This window comes from Lithobates pipiens, unplaced genomic scaffold (assembly GCF_037356315.1).
Source record: "Lithobates pipiens isolate NorthernLeopardFrog02 unplaced genomic scaffold, aLitPip1_a1.2 Scaffold_13, whole genome shotgun sequence".
NCBI classification, from domain to species: domain Eukaryota; kingdom Metazoa; phylum Chordata; class Amphibia; order Anura; family Ranidae; genus Lithobates; species Lithobates pipiens.
In genome coordinates, this window is record NW_027507718.1 from 351,943,117 (window position 1) to 351,963,056 (window position 19,940).

The 19,940-nt window shown below is 42.6% G+C and overlaps 1 protein-coding gene and 1 long non-coding RNA gene across 2 annotated transcripts in view; one reads left to right on the forward strand and one right to left on the reverse strand.

The window, feature by feature from the left end:
• Positions 1-3,620: 3,620 nt before the first annotated feature.
• Positions 3,621-15,862, reverse strand: LOC143975114 (uncharacterized). Its single transcript, XR_013272329.1, has 2 exons — positions 15,702-15,862; positions 3,621-5,347 (listed from the first exon to the last, which is right to left on the reverse strand). It is a non-coding gene; the product is annotated as an uncharacterized LOC143975114 (long non-coding RNA).
• Positions 15,859-19,940, forward strand: part of FNIP2 (folliculin interacting protein 2) — a 104,940-nt gene continuing 100,858 nt past the window's right edge. Inside the window, exon 1 of the mRNA XM_077477125.1 lies at positions 15,859-16,067. Within this exon, the coding sequence (XP_077333251.1) occupies positions 15,982-16,067 (86 nt within the window). The 5' untranslated portion in view covers positions 15,859-15,981. The remainder of the gene's footprint in view (positions 16,068-19,940) is intronic.

Below are 19,940 nucleotides of genomic sequence, written 5' to 3' on the forward strand. Positions count from 1 at the left end.
CGATCTCTGTGCGATTCGAGTTCAGCCATACAGATAGTATGGCTGAATTTGCGTCGCACCCGCCGCAAATTCGCACGGGACCCTTTTTTTGGTCCGCAGCAGAATCGGATCGCATGGGTGTTCACACCATGCGATCCGAGTTTGCAGATCGCACTGCGATATGCGAACTGATCTGGGGGTGTCATTAACATTTCACTGACACTCCCAGCAGTTCGCATAGGGCAGTGTGAACTGCCGCTGGGAGGCATGCGATGCGGGAACCCGCCGCGGATTCGTGGCGTTCCTGCATCGCTCCAGTGTGAACCCAGCCTAATAAGCGATCATTTTTCTGATCGCTGTATTAGTGTCACAGGTGACGCTAGTTAGGCAGGTAGGTATTTAGGTTCGCCGCAGCTTTTTATAGCGCCAGGGACCCCCATATACTACCGCATAAAGCCCCCTGATTGCCCCCTAGTTAACCCTTTCACCAGTGATCACCATATAACTGTTACAGGTGACGCTGGTTGGTTAGTTATTTTTTATAGTTTCAGGGCACCCGCCATTTATTACCTAATAAAGGTTTAACCCCCTGATCACCCGGCGGGTGTCATTTGTGACTGTAATAACTGTTAGGGCAGTTAGGGTTAGCCCCCTTTAGTTCTAAGGTACCCCCCTAACCCCCCCAATAAAGGTTTAACCCCGTGATCACCCCCCGTCGCCAGTGTCACTAAGGCTGGGTTCACATTGCAGCGGTTTATGAGAACGGATGTGATTCGCACCGCACTGCAGTGCAAATCACATCCGATCTCTGTGCGATTCGAGTTCAGCCATACAGATAGTATGGCTGAATTCGCGCCGCACCCGCCGCAAATTCGCACGGGACCCTTTTTTTGGTCCGCAGCAGAATCGGATCGCATGGGTGTTCACACCATGCGATCCGAGTTTGCAGATCGCACTGCGATATGCGAACTGATCTGGGGGTGTCATTAACATTTCACTGACACTCCCAGCAGTTCGCATAGGGCAGTGTGAGGCATGCAATGCGGGAACCCGCCGCGGATACGTGGCGTTCCCGCATCGCTCCAGTGTGAACCCAGCCTAATAAGCGATCGTTTTTCTGATCGCTGTATTAGTGTCACAGGTGACGCTAGTTAGGCAGGTAGGTATTTAGGTTCGCCGCAGCTTTTTATAGCGCCAGGGACCCCCATATACTACCGCATAAAGCCCCCTGATTGCCCCCTAGTTAACCCTTTCACCAGTGATCACCATATAACTGTTACAGGTGACGCTGGTTGGTTAGTTATTTTTTTATAGTTTCAGGGCACCCGCCATTTATTACCTAGTCTCACTAGTGTACCCCTAAATTTAGGGGTGTCTACTTTCCAAAATGGGGTCATTTGGGGGGGGTTTGTGCCATCTTGGCATTTTATGGCCTTCAAAACTGTAATGCCCTTAGAAAGCCTGAAGGCGGTGCTTGGTTTTTGGGGCCCCGTACGCGGCTAGGCTCCCAAAAAGTCCCACATATGTGGTATCCCCGTACTCAGGAGAAGCAGCAGAATTTATTTTGGGGTGTCATTTCACATATGCCCATGGCATGCGTGAGCAATATATCATTTAGTGACAACTTTGTGAAAAAAAAAAAAAAAAGTTTGTAATTTTCCCGCAACTTGTGGCAAAATATAAAATATTCCATGGACTCAACATGCCTCTCAGCAAATAGCTTGGGGTGTCTACTTTCTAAAATGGGGTCATTTGTGGGGGTTTTGTGCCATCTTGGCATTTTATGGCCTTCAAAACTGTAATAGGTAGTGAAAAGTGAAATCAAAAATTTACGCCCTTAGAAAGCCTGAAGGCGGTGCTTGGTTTAGGGGCCCCGTACGCGGCTAGGCTCCCAAAAAGTCCCACATATGTGGTATCCCCGTACTCAGGAGAATTTATTTTGGGGTGTCATTTCACATATGCCCATAGCATGTGTGAGCAATATATCATTTAGTGACAACTTTGTGTAAAAAAAATAAATAAATTTTTTTTTGTCATTATTCAATCGCTTGAGGCAAAAAAATAAAATATTCAATGGGCTCAACATGCCACTTATCAATTTCCTTAGGGGGTCTACTTTCCAAAATGGGGTCATTTGGGGGGGGTTTGTACTGCCCTGCCATTTTAGCACCTCAAGAAATGAGATAGGCAGTCGTAAACTAAAAGCTGCGTAAATTCCAGAAAACGTACCTTAGTTTGTAGATGTGACAACTTTTGCGCAAACCAATAAATATACAGTTATTGACTTTTTTTTTACCAAAGACATGTGGCTGAATACATTTTGGCCTAAATGTATGACTAAAATTGAGTTTATTGGATTTTTCTAATAACAAAAAGTAGAAAATATCATTTTTTTTCAAAATTTGCGGTCTTTTTACGTTTATATCGCAAAAAATAAAAATCGCAGAGGCAATCAAATACCATCAAAAGAAAGCTCTATTTGTGGGAAGAAAAGGACGCAAATTTTGTTTGGGTACAACATTGCATGACCGCGCAATTACCAGTTAAAGCAGCGCAGTGCCAAATTGTAAAAAGACCTCTGGTCATTGACCAGCAAAATGGTCCGGTCTGAAAGTGGTTAAAGAAAATGATACCCTGGAGTTGGTCTTTAAAACCACTTCAATACCAGGCACTTTCCCCCCCTTCCTGCCCAAGCCAATTTTCAACTTTTAGCGCTGTCACTTTTTAAATGACAATTGCGCGATCATGCTACTTTGTACCCAAACAACATTTTTATCATTTTGTTCCCACAAATAGAGATTTTTTTTGGTGTTATTTGATCACCTCTGCTGTTTTTATTTTTGCTAAACAAATAAAAAAAAAGTCAGAAAATTTTGAAAGAAAAAAGTTTTTCTTTGTTTCTGTTATAAAATTTTGAAAAAAAGTATGTTTTCTCCTTCACTGATGGCCACTGATAAAGCAGCACCGATGAGGTGGCACCAATGAAATCGCACTGACAATGGGCACTGATAGGTAGCACTGACGGGTGGCATTGATGGGCACTCATAGGTGGCACTGGTGGACGGCACTAATCGGCTGGTACTGCTAGGCACTGATAGCTGCCACTGATAGGCATCACTGGTGATACTGGCACTGGCAGGCATTTTTTTCTGATTGGCAGCTGCCTGGTCACTGATTGGTATATCCCTGGTGGTCTAAGGTGGCATACCTGGATTTGCTGTGTGGTGGGCATCCTGGAGGTCCTGGGCAGGCATCCGCGGGATGGCTGTGCTGATAAACAATCAGCACAGACCCCCCCCCCCCTGTCAGAAGAGCCGCCGATCGTCTGTCAGACGCAAGTGAGGAAAAGCTGGAAAAACGTCTCTTCCCGTTTACATCATGTTCAGCCAGAGGCTCTTTACCGAGATCGGTGATGCGGTGTGTCAAACTGATATGCCGCACCTCCGATTGCCACACTGCACTCCCCCTAGAGCGCATGATAGCGGCTTATCCTGCTGGACATCATATGGCGCCTGAAGGGAAATGTAGATTGTCTAAAGGTGATTTCTTAACCCCTTCATTTCTGTCAAAGTGTGATGTTCAATCCCCACACAGGCCTGGGAGATTAGCCCATTGAGACAATGACACAAAATAGCAAAGTCTCTCCGAGCAAATCTAATCTTTATTCTTTGGTGTGAATATTTAAAGGGGGCTTTCAGAAAGTACCACCCTTTGAACATACAGATTATCCAATCATATACAAGTACAGCCTACAATAAAAGTGAAACTAGCAATTCCTCAAAATCATGTGCTTTCCAAGAAACGAAACAACTAAATAAGATAACAGTAACATGGGAAACAAAACTAGACTAGCAAAACTTGAGCATACATTTTGTGAGGTGGATGTTAGAGAGAGACACAAAATGGAAACCAAATTTCTCAAAGGATGAAAGCGGTTAAGCTAAATATCCCTTCAATCCCCTCTTAGATCATATAAGATGATCTCTACATTCTATGTTGTGTCTTAATACTTCTTTGGGGTTGTGGTGTTGATTGCCTGATGACTCTTCATGTATGTCATGTAGGATAGAACCTTATCGGGAGATTGAAGGCGTGCAACACTTAAAGCAGAGGTAAAGAATCAGAGCAAGGATAAATATCATAACAATAACAAGGACAATGTCTTTTAACCATTAAAATATACCTCCAAGCCCAAATCCTGCATTGGCAAATGGGCTCCATGTTTTAGCAATGTCCCTAGCTTCCTGCTGGAGCTGACCTCTAAGGGATGTCCCCTTTTATCATCCCCTACCACTCCCATGACAGGTACCAAGTATGCAAGGTAACACCATCCCTTAACATGAAGGGGCACCCAGGGATAACACACTTTCCCACAACATACATAAATACTTTGTCCTAGTGCAAAAGGTCTCTTAGCGACAATCTCATGAGTGTACTTGTCCTGTGTCGCGATTATTGGTGTAATATTTCACCTACATTTTTAGGGAAAGAAGAAAATTTATGCAAAGTACAGTTTAGCCCTGGGTCAGATACTTGAAACAGTGAGCAGGCATTCCCACATCTTGATGTTAAATATTGACCTGCTGCAGAAAGAAGGGTTAGTCTGTGTTTCATTCCCTACATTAAAACACCAATCAGGGGAATGACTTCTTCCTGCTTACCTTCCTGAAAGGTAACAAAATTGTTTATGTACAGAGTGGATATGTTAGTCAGGAATACAGGAGGAGTTTCCTTGAGAAAGGAGGAAATATTTAAAGGTACAGACAAAAGGGAATTCAGGCAGTGCTAGGATGTAATTTGTTACATATCCTACATTCTTCATACCCTGATTTTTCCTGAGCATAAGCATACTTAAATTTTAGCAAAAGCATCTTATCAGTAAAACTATCTCCAGTCTCTCTCTTGATTCTAGCTTGTGTCACTGTAATGCTCTCTTGTGTGTATGTGTGTGTGTTTGTGTGTGTGTTCCAAAAGATACTTTTAATTGCACCCAAATCTTCAGGTGGGTAGGAACACTGTCAGAGAGATCAGGATCAGGAGGCAAAATACCTTGCCAGAAGTCTGTGATGAAATAAGCGAGGTCATCTTCTCTGGCCGGACCTGCTTTCCCAGGAACTCCTCCTTCCTTTGCTTGGACTTCTGCTTGAGGGCCTCTTGTATCCAAGATCTCCTTCCTGCTCTTGGGGCTTTGGGCAACCTTTTTCACTCTGTTGGCATGGATCCAGGACTGGCAATTCTCCACTAGGATGGCTGTTCTGGTCACTGCAACCACTGTGGTAGGAGGTCCATAGGGATACTCTTGCTTCTTACTTCTGTTCAGCTATTGGACCACCACGGTGTCTCCCACCTTGAAGAGGTGAGTAGCTTCCTGTGAAGAAAAAGGAGAGGTGCGAGCAACATTTCTCTCAACTGTATCCAATGTTTCAACCAATTTCCTTACATATTCTTCCTATATTAAGTCTAAATCTACCTTTTCCATCATTAAACGTGCTCTGGCCCATGGGGTGGGGAAAGGTAGACCCATCAAGACTTCAAAAGGTGAATACCCTGTTGTCTTGGAAGGGGTCATTCTTATTTCTGCCAGGACTGCTGGGAGGACCTTCTTCCAGTTGGCAAAGGTTCCTCCTGTGGCCTTTCTTATTTTGTCTTTTTAATTGTTCTGTTCATTCTTTCTATTATCCCTGAGCTTTGAGGGTGGTTGGGAATGTCAAACTACCATTCTATCTTGAGAGTTTTTACCAAGTCCTGGCAGACCCTTGATACAAATGTAGGTCCATTGTCTGAGTTTATTTGAAGTGGGCATCCCCATCGAGGAATGATTTCCTGAATGAGGATCCTCACTACTGTTTGTGCATCTTCTTTTGTGGTTACAAAAAGTTCAACTCATCTTGAGAAAATGTTCACAATTACCAAAAGATATTTCTGACTTTTGCCTAGTTTGGGCATGTGTGTGAAGTCAGTCTGCAAATGTGTAAAAGGAGTGTTTGGCCTTGTGTGGGTTGCTCCTGATACATGTGATGCATCTTGATACATAATCTTTAACCCTTCAGGAAAGTTCTGGAAAATAAAAATCTTCCTCCAATAGTTCACAAGTGGCCTTCCAGCCTCTGTGACCTATTCCATGGTACTGGGAAATAAAGTGATGCACTAGCTACTGGTATACATGGCTTCCCCTCTTTGCAGAGAAGTCCAGTCTTTGGATCTTTCTGCACACTTATTTTGTCCCAATCCCTGAGATCAGCTTCTTCTGCACATCCCTGCAAATCTGAAAGAACCTGATCAAAGAAGGGCAATTCTGGGGCTAGCATGGGCATTTAGATCTGTGCATTTTGTGAAATATCAGCTTGTTTAGCAGCTAAACCAGCCAGAGCATTTCCCTTGGCTATCTGTTTGTTGGCCTGTGTGTGCTCTGCAGTGCTGTGAAAGATAAATCAGACCTGGGTGATGTGTCTTGGTGAATGAGGTTTATGCAATCATGTTGTGGCACAACCTCATCCTGTTCTCATTTTAATTCTAAAGGGCATTTAAGATTGGTGCTGGTCCTGCAGTGGGAGAAGCATATTTGATGTGCAATTTTGGATTAGACAGCACGATCACCTCATAGCCACTCAACCTCTGAGCAGACATGTGCTGTGTATGTACTTTTTTCAATAGGATTGATACATTGTTGGTGGTGTGAAGTGTCGTGTCGTGCCCCAGAGTGAAAGAAGTGGTCATCTAAACCATCATCCCACAGGACGCGAGAGCTCTGAGACACACAGGCATGCCCTGAACCTGCACTGGGACCATCTTTGAGGGAAAAAAAACAATAGGGCGCAACTTGCCTCCATGCTCCTGAGCGAGAACACCTGACAAAGTCTTACAATTTTCCCTTACAAATAAATAAATACATTTTCCATAATTAGGGAAGCCGAGCCCTGGAGCCATTAGCATAGCATTTTTCAAATACACAAAAGCATTGCACATTTCATCTGACCATTTTATACAGTATGGCATGTCTGAACCTATGGCTTGTCTCAGGAGATTGTCATAGTAGGAACAGTCAGGTATTCATTGGCGGCAGTAACCAATCATACCAAGAAAGGTAAGCATGTCTTTCTTAGTAAGTGGGCAGGGCAGACCCACAAGAACCATAGCTCTTTTGTGATTGACTTTCCTTTCTCCTTTTGAGAGTACACAACCAAGATATGCAACCCTTTCCTGACACCATTGCAATAATTTCTTTGACACTTTGTGACCACTTTCAAAAAAACATTTCAGAAGATCCCTCCCATCCTCCAGGGCGGCCACCGAACTGCAGATGAGGAGCCACATACTGCAGCAGGGATAAACAGTGTCCTGGTATCCAAGCTCTGAGAGTAGTTTGGAGGACAATGGGATAGACTTCAGAGGAGTCTACATAGCCCTGGGGCATTCTACACCATGTATGTTAGTTAGAAAGCAAAGATTGGCTGTGTCTCCTCATCCAAAGGGACGGAAATAAAAAAATGCATTCAATAAATCAATCACAGTAAAATACTCTGCATCCTGTAGTATGGCAGTATTGATGACACATCAGGCACTATTGGGGCAGTCGGTACCATTAGGCTATTGATGGCCCTTAGGTCTTGTACAAACCAATAGTCACCATTTTCCTTCTTACTGGGTTAATGTTAATGTAGGGCGAGACAATTTCCCTCTTGGTTGTCTCTGTGTGTAACCCCCTCTTTGTCCTTGCCCCCTCCCTTTTTATAAAAGTTCCCCCTTTTATTTCCTGAGAAACCATTTTGATAATGTGTCTGCACTGGTGTTTGCTTAAGGATGTCAAAACATCCTGCAGCATCCTTCGCTGTCAGAAATCAGTTATTGTGCTTGTAGCCCACTCTGATATTTGCTGTGTGTCCTTATGTAATGAAGTCTTTAGTGAAACTGTTATCTGGTTGTGGAATGTAAGGGGGAGGAGGGGGGCGCATGGTACATACATAGAAAACGTTGATTTAACCCTTAAATCCACCCTCTCATGTCTCTGTTAAACCCATCGTGGACAATGTTGTGGCTAGGATGCTATAGGGAGCCTAGGTCCAGCCGGGGATCTCCACAGCATGTTTATTTTCATCCTTATTTTTCTTTCTAAACATTCTGACTTTTATTTCATTTACTTTCTTATTTATTTATTTATTTTTTTGGGCAAAATTCCAACAAGCACTCCTTATGGTCAGAGGTTCCCCTGATCACAAGCAAGCTTTGTGCATTATTACTTTTCTTATTTTTATAACCAAACAATTTTTATTTATATTTCAAATTTTTTTTTTTGGCAGAGTGCCAACAGGTTTTAAACACTACTTTCAATTGCTGTAGTACCAATGCCGCAAACAATTCCTCACTATCTATTACGGTCAGTGAGATATTAGCACTTGAACCCTGTTGGCAAAAAGCCAAATATTCAAATTTTGCACCTGGCTTCCCCTGTGCAAGAGATGTCAGTAGCAAAAAGAATTATTCAAATAACATGTTTTGATCAAAAGTTAGCCTCAGAGTATACTACCGACTATGCCAATTTATGTATTACCTTAAGAGAGTGTTATTAACACTGCTACTATGCTCACTATCTCATACATTGGAGTCAAAACATTCATATGTAAATCATTAAGAGAAAACATAAATACATCAACGGATACTGTAGCATCGCTCTACGTTTCGGTTGGGGAACTTCCATCAATCACAAAAAGGAGTCGGGAGTTCACCGCAAGACACGTCTGTCGCCTTTTATTTACGTACCCTTATAACACAGCGCAGTGGAAAGCGTTGTCTTACCTTACAACGCTGACAAATTCCACACAGTTAAATCATCTTATAAACTTCTACGGGCGATAGGAAGATAAGCAAAGAGAAGGGGTTTTATCCGTCACACCTTATCAGACTTGTTCTTATAATTACGGTACTGTATAAATCATTTTCCTACGAACTTCTCAGAGTCCGTGAAAGCCGCCCCCCCCCCCCCCCCCCCGAGCTTTCTCCTTGTTCACATAGGAACAAGTGCTGCTTCATAAAGCAGTCTTATTAAATGAACTTCTCGGAGTCCATTAAAGCCCACCCAAGGCTTCTCTACCTGTTCACACAGGAACAGGTGCTGCTTCTTAAAGCAGTCTTATTAAATGAACTTCTCAGAGTCCATTAAAGCCCACCCAAGGCTTTATCACTGTTAACTCAGAACAGCCTTTTTTACTGCTTCTCAGAGCAATTAAACTTCTCAACGAGGTCTGAAAAACAACGTCTACATAAATTACAGGTTCAAAGAACGATTTCTAAATAGATGTCACAGTGAGAGATACATATATCAATTCAACTCACCATATAGACATATATTATAATCGACCCCGGACGAGCCCCCAAACTGAAGGGAAATGTAGATTGTCTAAAGGTGATTTCTTAACCCCTTCATGTCTGTCAAAGTGTGATGTTCAATCCCCACACAGGCCTGGGAGATTAGCCCATTGAGACAATGACACAAAACAGCAAAGTCTCTCCGAGCAAATCTAATCTTTATTCTTTGGTGTGAATATTTAAAGGGGGCTTTCAGAAAGTACCACCCTTTGAACGTGTCATACAGATTATCCAATCATATACAAGTACAGCCTACAATAAAAGTGAAACTAGCAATTCCTCAAAATCATGTGCTTTCCAAGAAACAAAACAACTAAATAAGATAACAGTAACATGGGAAACGAAACTAGACTAGCAAAACTTGAGCATACATTTTGTGAGGTGGATGTTAGAGAGAGACACAAAATGGAAACCAAATTTCTTAAAGAATGAAGACGGTTAAGCTAAATATCCCTTCAGCGCACAGTAAGGATAACTGTTCCACTGCCCGGCCATCATTTTGCTATAGGCCAGACGGTAAATGGTTAAATATTAACCAATTAACCACTTCAATGCAGGGCACGAATATCCCCTACCTGCCCGGACCAATTTTAAGCTTTCAGTGCTCTTACACTTTGAATGACAATTGCTACACTATACCCAAACACATTTTTTATCATTTATTTTCACACAAATAGAACTTTCTTTTGCTGGTATTTAATCACCACTGGATTTTTTTATTTTTTGGCATATAAGTGAAAAAAAGAGCAAACATTTTGAAAATAAAAACACTTTTTTAAAAGCTTCTATTATAAAATTTTGCAAATAAGTAATTTTCATAAATTCGGGCCACAATTTATACTGCTACATATCTTTGATAAAAAATAACCCAAATCAGTTTATATTATTTGGACTGTGTGAAAGTTATAGAGTCTACAAGCTATGGTACCAATCATTGAAAATTGATCACACCTGATATACTGACAGCCTATGTCATTTCTTAAGGCCCTTAAAATTTTACAAATATTCCCCAAATTACCCTTTTGGAAAGTAGACAGTCCAGTGAAGTTTTATTTTTTTCCCACAATTCTTAGGAAAATCAAGAAATTATATATATATATATTTTTTTTTTTTACACAAAATTGTCATAAGTTATTTCTCACACACAGCATAGCCATACATATTTTTAAAAGCAAACGCCCCAATGTATATTTTACATTATGATAATGAGTCTTTTGAACATGTCATTTTTTTTTTTTTTTTTTACGCAAAGGTGTTAATTCATAAGATATTTCTAACATATGCATAGCAAAAATTTCAGGGCCCAACATTCAAGTAGCACCTTCAAGTGTTCTAGGAGCATAAATTACACATCTGATTTCACGACTACCTATCACATCTGTGAAGGCCCTGGAGCACCAGGACAACGCAAAACACCCACAAAATGAACCCATGAGACAGGTACACGGATACTCTGATGGGTCTGGAGACAGGAACTTGGGTACTCTGTTGGGCTGCAGATAGGTACTCGGGTACTCTGAATATATACAGATAGGTACTCGGGTACTCTGATGGGCTGGAGATAGGTAATCTGGTAATGACTAAGCGCTAGCACTAGCATTTGCGCAGAATGCATCTACCTCTTTGTCCCTGGTTCCATTTGTCAACCACTGGTCATATGAAGCTTCAATAAAAGGATTTTTGGAAGTGCAGCCATCTGGAATGATTTCCTTATGATACAATGATGGGCTTGAGACAGGTACTCGGGTACTTAGGATTGGACACAGCCGGTCATGTGGTAAAGAGCCAATTTTATTGACTCTTTACACTGATCGGGCATTGGCTGTGTCCAAGGGACCCACCTCAACCCTGCTGGCCGTGCTGCATACACCTGGAGGCACGCACAAATGGCGAGAGCGGGTGGTCGTCATATGATGCCTGCCCGGAGGGAGGAGAGGTTCCTGCCAGTGTCATTTCTTTAGGCCTCATTCCCACCTGAGCATTTTGTAGCTTGAAGCTCGAAGCTCCAAAACACTGGAGGAACAAAGTAAAATTTTTCCCTATGGACATGGTTCACACCTCCATTCCAAGTTGCCTGAAGCATTTTTAACCACCTGCCGACTGGCTCACGGCGATATACGTTGGCAGATTGGCACCGCTGGGTGAACAGCCGCACCTGTATGGCGGCTCCTTTAAGAGTCGTCACAGGCATGTGGGCCACCCACGATTGTGGACACAAGAGCCAGAATGGGGATTTGTGTGTTTAGACACACAGACCCCTGTTCTGGCTCTTGTGCTCCCTCCGGCCACACGCTGTGCGGTGGCACGCACACCTGCTAGGCTACACACAAATCTCGGTTCTGACATTGGAAGAGAGACATATCAACTCTTCCTACTGAGTAGGAACAATGATTTGGCTCCTCCTCTAGTCAGTCCCATCCTCTCACAGTTAGAATAAGACCTAGGAAAAACATTTAACCCCTTGTGCGCCCCTAGTGTTAACCCCTTCCCTGCCAGTGACATTTACACAGTAATCAGTGCATTTTTATAGCACTGATCACTGTATAAATGCCAATAATCTCAAAAAAGTGTCAAAAGTGTCCGATTTGTCTGCCGCAATGTCGCAGTCCAGATAAAATATCACTGATTGCTGCCATTACTAGTAAAAAAAATGTATAATAAAAATGCCATGAATCTATTCCCTATTTCGTAGACATTATAATATTTGCGCAAAGCAATGAACCAAAATACGTTTATTGCGATTTTTTTTTTTTACCAAAAATATGTAGAAGAATACATGTCAGCCTAAATTAAGAAATTTGTTTTTAAGAAAAAAAATTGGGGATATTTATTTTAGCAAAAAGTAAAAAAATTTTTTTTTTTTTCAAAATTGTTGGCCATTTTTTGTTTATAACGCAAAAAAATAAAAACCACAGAGGTGATCAAATACCAACAAAAGAAAGCTCTATTTGTGGGTAATAAAGGATGACAATCTTATTGGGGTACAACATCGCAAGTAGTTCTTATTTGAAAGGAGGAGGGTTTTTGGGACTTTAAATGAGGGAATTGACAAAATCTAGGTAAGAAATATATCTTGCCACATTTATTATGTAAACCAATATCATATCACATTGTGGTAGGTACACACATATAAAAATTTATAAATTCATATATTTTCATGCCATCATTTTTTATAATTCATATATGTACAAGAATAATTAAGCAGCATATTGCAGTTACCAATTAAATGCATATATCTACATGCCATCAAATGTTGTAATTAATATACATAAATATATATAAGCAGCACATTACAGTTATCAAGTTGTAAGATGATAGTACTCCATGTAGTAACATTTGTACAAATAATAAAAAAAAATCATAAAATTATCTAAATAGAAAAATGGATTGTCTATTAAAAGCATGGCTGCATCCTAGTGCTCGACGCGTTTTGTGGGTATAACCACTTCATCAGGAGAAGATGCATCAAATTGTCTGCAAAATACATAAATATTAATGTAATCTCATGTGTGACTCAAACCTAAAAAGAAGTATTTATGAGCAGCGCACATGACCGCAACTTACATGAGCTGCCAGTTCCAAACAATCTATTGGAAGAAATTGATTGGAAAATAAACATGATAATTTATTGAAGCATGTGTGGCAGTCCACACTCTGATAAACCATTATTTTCTTTTCTGATTGATATCTTCTGTCAGGAATAATGAAACTATAATTGACATTGTATTCGATCGATATGCCACACGTTATGTTTGATAGTTGGAAGATCTGATTGTAAGTGAATGATCATGTCTCAGTTTCTACCATATGATAAATTATATATTGTGAAAATCTCTGGAGGAAGTAGTGATGTGTATGCATGTATATCCAATTACTACCACAATCTCAAACTAGACAGTGCTACTGATGACTCCCCAACTTCTAACAATTATTGCTGCTGACACTAAAAAGTGTTCACACCTACCCTTGAGATACAAAATGGCGTTCCGCACACTTCTGCGTGACATCACCGGCTCCTCCACCGCAAGCGGAAGTGTGCGGAACGCCATTTTGAAAAAGGTACACAGAGGCTGCATCTTAAAGATACTCAAAGACGACTACTATTTGTCAAAAAGCGAGTGGCAATTTTGCATCTTTTATTAAAAATAATGCTTTAAACACAGTGAGCACTATAAGGTTGGGTTCATATAAATGCGAATCGGATGCGTATTTTCACTGCATCAAGTTCTCAGGACATGCGACCGGCTCACAATGGAGCTGGTTCACACAGGTCCGGGCGGCTGCGGTGTGGATTCTTAAAGGGTCCTGTGGGTTTTTAGGTCTGGTTCAGGTGCGAATTCAGTAAAAAATTTGGACCTGAATCACACCTGAACCGTGAACAGAAACGCACCAGACCCCAGGCACAAAACCGCGGCCGCACGTATGTGAACCCGGCCTTAGCACTATTCTCATTTGGGTAGAATACATGAATAGTCGGTGGGATAACCCAGGGTGGCAGTGAATTGCCTTTCCAGGATTCTTAAAGTGGAGTTCCACTTCATTTTGAAGTTCGCCCCCCCCCCCCCCCTGTTTTGCGGATCACATTGCCATTGCCATGAATCATGGATTTTTTTTTTTTCAGAGCTTATTACCTTTTTTGGCCATGACACATGTGCACTTTCCGCAGTAGCTCGCCGCGGCTAGGTACGCCATATCAATCCCAGGAGTCAATGGGCAGGATCCATAATATGAGTGTGCCATGCTTAGTACGCAATGTGCATGTGCGAGATCCAGAGATCGGGTATCCAGTGGGCTTAAGATGCCCACACTGAAGATGAGAGTGCGCTTACCAAGGAGGTAACAGTGGGCGATTTGCACAACTATCTAACCAAAAAGTTCTATTACTACATATACCAGAGTGCATTATACAAGATGCGACTGTTGCGGAGGTGTTTTTTTTTTTTTTTTAAAGGCTGGAATCCCGAGGAGCAAAGAAACACTAATGATAGGAAAAAAGTGTAATTGACCTAATAAATATTGGGTCCAAGGAAGAAGGTGAGCGCAGTATTTGACTGGTGGTGGGATGATTGATCACACAGTGGATGAACGTGGTGCGTTATAAGTTGGATTCACATTACTGAGAAAGAACTGCTTATAGCAATGTTTCTCAACCTTTTTTGATTGAGGTAACCTTTAAACGTATGCACAATCTCGAGGCAACCCATTCTAAGTCCCCTTTCACACTGGGGCGGGAGCCACGTTGGTGGTAAAATGGCGCTATTTTTAGCGCCGCTTTACACCGTTTTAGCAGCGGTATTCGGCCGCTAGCGGGGTGGTTTTACCTCCCTGCTAGCGGCAGAGAAAGGGTTAAAACCACCGCAAAACACTGCTGCGGCATCGCTTTTCCAGCGGTATAGCCACGCTGGCCCATTGGTTTCAATGGGCAGGAGCGGTGTATATGGTGTATTCAAATATTTGAAAATTCATACATTTGGAAAAATCAGAAATTTCTAAATCCGGAAATTAGGAAATATTGAAATTCAAAAATCCGAAATTTCAGAAATTAGAAAATAAGTACGAAAATGTGAAAATCTGAAATAATAGCTAACTAATAATAACTTAACTTACTATTAAATTATAGGTATTGGAATTTCCTTTCAAATTTGGATGTTAGTGAACGTAACGAACACGAATTTATCCGAATTTGTTATTTTCGGATAATTCGTGACTTCGGATTAATTCGTATTTGTTACGTTCACTAACAGACAAATTTGAAAGGAAATTCCGATACCTATAATTTCATAGTTATTATTAGTTAGTATTTTGTATTTACGTTCTTTCCAATTTTCGGCTTTTTTTCTTATTTTCATATTTTGGAATTTCAGAATTTTCATATTTTGAATTTCGATCACAACGAACGACACAAAAAACAAAAAAGGAATGAAACAAAAACGAACACATTTTTTGAAGATGTCTAATTAGAAGTGACTTTGCTTCTGGTGATACAGGGGAGCACTTGATATGATTATTTATCTATACATACAGAATTGATACACAGGGTGAATATTCTAGAATAGTATATTGTGCGGCGTTATATTTTTATGATCGGTTTCTACCATGCAATCTATTCGATTAAAATGCGTTTGGATTCGTGACCAATCACTGACGTTTGGTAATGTTCCGCCCAATCCTCTCAGTATGATCGATTCTGATCTATATTGATGGGAAGGGAAGCTATGGCTATTTGATTATTTGCAAATTCGATCATTGTGATCCAGTCGTACAACAATTGGATGAATATACAATAGAAGTGTATATGGCCACCATCCAATTCCTCGTCTGGAAGTAAAAACGTTCCATGCCTATTCTTATATTCATACCATCTCCCCGATCGTCTCCCACCCCATGATCATCGCTCATCATAGACACGTCATCACCGTGCCAGGAATCCTCCCCGACAGGCAGGAGATTCCCCGGTGACGTAACCGCTCCTGGATTTGGGGGGGAGGGGACCCCGGGACTGAGCCCCGCCCTCTCAGTCACATGAGTGTGGCTCCATGCAGGAGATAAAGCGCTTGCATGGGATCACCATGGCGGGGAGCGGACGGAGAGGGGGTGTCCCGGTGGTGTATATGAAGCCGTGATACATGTGGCGGCACCATGGCTCTCCTCCACAAGATATTCAGCAAGAGAGGAAACTCCAACTGTACAGCCGGCAGAGGGACCAAGGAGAGCGCCGCATTCAGGTGATAATACCGGACCGGTCTACCTATAGGAGATATGTACGGGGGGGAGGTCACATGACCCGTCACCTGACCTATCACCTGTACACACTAATCCCCGGAGAAGATGGAGGGATGCTGCATTCTGGGAGATCAGTCCTGCATCTTCTCCTGGGAAAAAGCATGGATGGCTAGAATAATGCTCATCCAGGGATTAGTGAATGAGCCCCACTTGTGTTCTGTGCAATAGGAGCATGTGATCCATGGAGCCCTATGAATGATGGGGATCAGTGGTGTCTAGGGTGCCCAGTGCCCTGCACGCAGCGCACCCCAAACTGGTCCCAGTAAATGATAGCGTAGGGTGGTATAGTGGCAGATTGGGGTAGTATAGGGTGGTTATAGGGCAGTTTAGGGAGGTATAGGTTGGGGTGTTTTCAGGGCAGTATAGGACAGGTTGAGGTGGTTATAGGGCAGATTAGGGTGGTATAGGATGGGTTGGGGTGGTTATAGGGCAGTTTAGGGTGGTATAGGATTGGTTTGGGTGGTATCGGATAGGTTGAGGTGGTTATAGGGCAGTTTAGGGTGGTATAGAATAGGTTGGGGTTAGTATAGGGAAGGTTGGGGTGGTATAGGATAGTTTAGGGCAGCTTAGGTTGGGGTGGTTATAGGGCAGTTTAGGGTGGTATAGGGCAGGTTGGGGTGGTTATACGGCGGTATAGGATAGGTTGAGGCGGTTATAGGGCAGTTTAGGGTAGTATAGGTTGAGGTTGTTATAGGATAGGTTGGGGTTAGTATAGGGCAGGTTGGGGTGGTATAGGATAGTTTAGGGCAGCATAGGTTAAGTTGAGGTGGTTATAGGGCAGTTTAGGGTGGTATAGGATAGGTTGAGGTGGTTATAGGGCAGTTTAGGGTGGTATAGATTGGGGTGGTTATAGGGCAGTTTAGGGTGGTATAGGATAGGTTGAGGTTAGTATAGGGCAGGTTGGGGTTAGTATAGGGCAGGTTAGGGTGGTGTAGGACAGGTTGGGGGGTTACAGGCCAGTTTAGGGTGGTATAGGATAGGTTGGGGTTAGTATAGGGCAGTTTATGGTGGTATAGGGCAGGTTGGGGTTAGTATAGGGCAGGTTAGGGTGGTGTAGGACAGGTTGGGGGGTTATAGGGCAGTTTAGGGTGGTATAGGATAGGTTGCGGTGGTTATAGGCCGGTATAGGATAGGTTGAGGCGGTTATAGGGCAGGTTGGGGTGGTATAGGATAGTTTAGGGCAGCATAGGTCAGTTTGGGGTGGCATAGGATAGTTTAGGGTGGTTATAGGGCAGGCTTAAGTGTTAAAGGACAGGTTGTAGTGACAGTGTGCAGTAATGTACAGCATGCCTGCAGATGAAGACACCCGGGTCTGCTGTGTCCTCTCCTTCAGCTGCGGGATCAGAGAGAGTGAAGGAGTCTGTGGGAGGAGTGGAGGAGACAGCCACACCCCCAGCTCCGCCCACCAACACCGGCTACCTCGGGAGATATTGGAGATCCCAGAGGGACAGCTTAACCTGAAGGGGGGTGTTACAGGAAGCCTCCCCCACACAGCTGGGTACCCTGCTTGTACCGCTCTACTGCAAGCAGTATAGCACAGTGTGTAGCAGCAGCCCTGTTGTCACCCTCTGGCGGGCCGCACCCATATAGCGATGCCACAGCTGGGGATCTGTACAGGTTAGGGGCTCATTCACATCATCACATGAGTGGCTTAGCCCATCCTCCCATGCAGATGTGTGTTTGGCATTGCATGCAGGCAGTGGCGGTCCATCCATTTGGTGGCGCGGGGGTGCCACCTACTAATCAATGCGTCCGACCCCTAATCTGCATGCAGTGTGCCGGACGCATGGATTTCAATGTTTTTTTTTTTTTTTTTTTTTTTTGAAACACATGATTAGAGCCAGAGGCTCCAATTGGCTTCAAAAAAATGGTGGGCACAAGGAGCAGAGCACTGCACCCTGAGGCCACCCAGTTGTGTGACAATAGCAAATTAATATTCGCTATTGTCTTCCTGATTCTCCGCCTGGCCAAGATTGGCCAAGAGGCACCCCCACGCCCCCAAATGGATGGACTGCCACTGCCTGCATGCCCCAATTGTATTGGCTGCCAAAGGAAGGAGGAGGGAAGCCAGAGACGCAGGAAGTAGCCAAAGCTGCCCCCGACCTAGATGGGGTAAGTGCGTGATGGTGGGGGGACAAGCGAGTGATTGGGGGGGGGGGGGGTGTCAGTTGTCTTGTTTGCCCCTCTGCACAAAGGATGTGATTTTTTTTTTTCACCTGTCTGAGTGAGACCTTATCTCCCCCCCCCCCCCCCCCCCAATTCACATTGGCGCAATTTTACAGGTCAAATTGCACGTGAAATCAGAGCCTATTGCCAGTGTTTCATCAAATAGTGCATCTCGTCGCATAATGCCTCAGACGATCTGCACAATCACATAATTTAATGTCACTCCAGCTGATATGGTGATCAGCCGACACGACATCAGCACCGCACATGTGCAGATCATCGTCGGTGGCATTATATGACGATCTGTAAACTGCGGAGGGAGAATCTAATAGTCCGATTCTGCCTCACTGTCTGTGCATGCGCGAGACTTGACACCGTCCTGCAACACACCCAAATCCGCTCAACCATAATAGGCTTCTGCCTGTGACTCCACTATGACATTGCTCAAGTCATAATGTTCAGTATTCGGATGAACTCGCACAATTTCAAAGCTGTGTTCAGTGTAAAGGATGATACCATTTCTGGGCATATTTTTAGCCAGGCTTCAGGAGGTACATAAATGGCTCACACCTATAGCAAGAACATTGTGCAGCTTTGACCAAAGTTAAATAGCTTGCTATTATCTGCAGGCACCCCTTACCAGCATGGACAGCTGTTTGGTAAAAGTGAAAAGTATGTGCATGTCTTTTTTTTTTTTTTTTTTTTTTAGGTGTTGAGGGGCCTGTTATATTGCATGAATACGCATTTTACCATGTACAATAGTACAACCATGCATAGTGCATTGCAGCATACATACTTGCTCTTTTTATTCTCGAATATTCCTGTTTGGAACAATCTGTATTTTTTACATTTCTGCGGTTGAGCCATGGATCAGTACACTGATAAGTTGTACTCCCAAGGATGGCATTGATGGACATGGCTGACTAAGGAGATGGAGCATGTAGTATGAAATGACACATGGCGTAATGTTGCAAGCATTACATTTTGTTGTGTGGTAGAAGGGATCCTCTTAAAGATAACTTAAGAAAAAATTTCAGGCTGACATTGCTGGCCAGCCCCTGGAAATTCTATTTGCTGCTGTACTGATGTAAATTCAGTGTTTTAACCACTTCAGCCCCGGACCATTTGGCTGGCCAAAGACCAGAGCACTTTTTGCGATTCGGCACTGTCGCTTTAACTGACAATTGTGCTATGTGGCTCCCAAACAAAATGTATGTGCTTCCCCCCCCCCCCCCCCCCACACAAATAGAGCTTTCTTTTGGTGGTATCTGATTGCCTCTGCGGTTTTATTTTTTGCGCTATAAACGCGCATTATTTTTTACTTTTTGCTATAATAAATATCCCCAAAAAATATATAAAAATACGTTTTTTTTTTTCCTCAGTTTAGGCCGATACGTATTCTACATATTTTTGGTAAAAAAAAATCTCAATAAGCGATTGGTTTGCGCAAAAGTTGTAGTGTCTACAAAATGGGGGATAGTTTTATGGCATTTTTATTATTTATTATTAATATATATATATATATATATATATATATATATATATATATATATATATATATATATATATATATATAATTTTTTTTTTTTTTTTTTTTGGGGACATTATGGCGGACACTTTTGACGCAATTTTGGGACCATTCACATTTT